At 48.2% G+C, this 2,863-nt stretch overlaps 1 protein-coding gene across 1 annotated transcript; it reads right to left on the minus strand.

Moving 5' to 3' along the window:
- Window positions 1-1,001: 1,001 nt before the first annotated feature.
- LOC135384455 (P2X purinoceptor 7-like) lies at window positions 1,002-2,208 on the minus strand. The gene is made up of 4 exons (XM_064613656.1): window positions 2,027-2,208; window positions 1,737-1,943; window positions 1,472-1,633; window positions 1,002-1,106 (listed from the first exon to the last, which is right to left on the minus strand). Exons 1-3 carry the CDS (start codon window positions 2,206-2,208, stop codon window positions 1,477-1,479), a joined length of 546 nt encoding a protein of 181 aa, XP_064469726.1. The 3' UTR covers window positions 1,002-1,106; window positions 1,472-1,476.
- Window positions 2,209-2,863: the final 655 nt, after the last annotated feature.

Below are 2,863 nucleotides of genomic sequence, written 5' to 3' on the forward strand. Positions count from 1 at the left end.
GTAATCAGTTGCGTGCCCATGGAAGATGCACCAACAACGTGGATTGAAGCATCTGGTTGTTGTAGAGTCTTCATGTTGTAGTTTTATGATGCTCACTTCTTCGCCAGAGATTGAGTAGATTGGGGACACACGCCTTGGCCACACATCCAAGAGCAGTGTTGAGGATATGAATCTGCACATATGACTGAAGTCCTAATTTTAAAATTGCGGCTTCCGAGTTCACTTAGCAAATGAAAGCTCTCAACGTGGTCTCGCTGACTACTGCTCTCCAGCTATTGGGTTCCATCAATTTTTAACTATTTTGTGGCTTTACATCGCATGACAACCATGATCATGAGCTTCACGGCAGTGGTCAACCAGTGGATAATTTCGCCCTCGTGCCAGTTTTTAACATGAGAACAGACCTTCGCAGACTGCGTTCTGTAAAATTATAATAATTTGGGTTTCACACCACGGGACAACTATGACTATCAGTGACGCCATAGCACGTCTGTGAATTAATTTTGCCCACCTGAGGTTTCCTTTATTATAGCGTGTGTGTGTATGCACACTGGAAACAGCATTTAGCATCCCTCCTGGACACGTCATGTGTAAAGAACCCCTACCAGTCACCGAATTGCTAGCCTGTTCGACAAGGTTCAAACCTCGGGCGGGTTGGCATTCTGTTATCAACATTCCGCGCCTAAACCAGGTAAGCCCTCCTGGTAGCTAAAATAATAATATTTCGGGGTTTATGCCGCGAGACAACTATGATCATGAGCGACGCCACAGTGGTCAGTCTGTGGATTAATTTTGCCCACCTCAGGGTTCTTTAACGCACGTGAAATCTCACACACGGCTTAATGTCCCTTCCAGCGTAAGCAATCCGTACTCTCCACCGAATCACTAGTAGCTAAAATACAATGTCATTACAATTTTAAATCCAGCCCCGATTTCATTTTGCTCTACCATCATTCCTGTTCAGATTTGACTCCAATTTGTACCAGTCCAATCCCCAACACTGCTTTACGAGCACACTGCAAACAGTTCTTGCCATGACTGCAGCACACTTGTAGCAGTCCATCATCCAGTGTCATCACGTGGTGGTCTTGTTCCAGTTTTAGTGCCTGGTTGGGAGCATACTGTCAAGAATTAGTAGCTTGACACCGGCTATTTTTTTTGTGCAATGCAGCACTTCCTGTAAAACCCTTTATTTCCGCGCGCCATTAATTTTTGCTAATTTCGCAAATTGAAGAACTTCGCGAAAATTTTAATGTACACAGGATACACAGTGAAAAATACGAAATTCGCGAAATTCAGCGGTCGTGAAACTACCCCAATGGCCCATTCGCGAAAAATAAGGAGCGCGAAATTTAAGGGTTTTACAGTACGACACGTTACAAACATCAACAATGCCTTTGATAGCTGCTATTACTGCCCTGTACCCGGCAGGGTACACTGGCTAGACAAGAAACTGTACCGACATACACACCTTGCTTAGTACCTTGCATATCTGAAGCCTGTCCTTGACTCTGATGGAAAGGCTTCGCGAATGGTGTTCACAGCACAAGCTGGAATCACCATGCGCTTGTTTTTTCCAAGCTTGTGCCACACCCACCTCGCGAACTGGCGGTATGCTGTGTATCGGTATCTCCTGCAATGATACACAGAATGAGAAAAGAAATGTAATGCCACTTTGGTATTGGACACATCATAACCAGAAACAAACGTGGTCGTAAAGTTGGAATCATGCTTACTTGTGAATATGTGCGCTCATCGGTTCCCGCTGGCCCCGAAGTTCAAAGTACGCCACCTTAAGCACGGTTTGGTTGAGGCATAACAATTTGAAATCTTCGTGCTCCGTGATACACGAGAAGCTCAGTGGTTCAGCGGTGCCCTGGAGTTCCTTACAGCAGAGGCACTCTTCTTCAGTGGGCATGGCGACGCATGACCCACAACGGCACCTGTAACCGAGAGGTGCTTAGAGAATCCGTCGAATCATCCGTTTCTTGCGCTATATGATAATGAATTGCCAGCCATTATTTACCAATCTGTGGAATTCAGGCGGCTGCTGCTCCCGCACGCTGCCGCGTCAACATGTTCGTCCCGTTGAGCTCGCGGAGCCGGCGACGTTTCGAAGGCGAGGCTTCCAAATTCCGCCGCCCGTAACAAAATTTGCCTTTCCTTCGAAGACAGGTTGTCGAGAAGATCGCTCCCTTCGGCAGCCATTTGGTCAGAGTAACAAACACAACAAACACGAATGGGTGCGAGAGTAATTTTCCCTGCGTTGGGTTCGCTGTGACGAGAGTGCAGTCAAGTACGTCTCGACGTCACACCATGGAAGCCTGCATCGAAGAACTCTTGCAGCAGGCTCGAGATCTGCCGAGTTGAGGGGGAAAACCGGAACCAATTTTCAGGGCCGTGGTTTTAGTTGCTTTCTTCACCGTTGACTCGTGACACCTCGCGTGGTTCATGGGGACTGTATGTACTTCAATAATAACAAAGACCCAAGGTAAGGCGTGGTGACTGGTCAGGGACCCTTTAAGAGCTATCTTACTGACACCATAGCTGGGCGAACTCACTCATGAGGGCCCTCATGAGGGCCCCTCACCTCACGCCCTTGAGGTGAGGGTGAGTGAGGGCAAGCCCCCGATGAGGCCATCCGTGAGTGCACTCATGAGGTTTTGCCCCTTACGAGGTCTCCTGTGAGTCCACTCATGAGGTCTTAGGGGCGCCAGGTCTGTGTGAGCGAAGTCACTGGTGAGGCCTGAGGGGTGTGAGGTCACTATGAGTGCACTCAGAAATGAGGTCAAATGACCCATGCGAGGCTTGCGCAAATTATGAAGGCACTCACACGTGAGGCCTTCAGTAACGCGAAGCCTAT

This window comes from Ornithodoros turicata, chromosome 2 (assembly GCF_037126465.1).
Source record: "Ornithodoros turicata isolate Travis chromosome 2, ASM3712646v1, whole genome shotgun sequence".
Classification (NCBI taxonomy): domain Eukaryota; kingdom Metazoa; phylum Arthropoda; class Arachnida; order Ixodida; family Argasidae; genus Ornithodoros; species Ornithodoros turicata.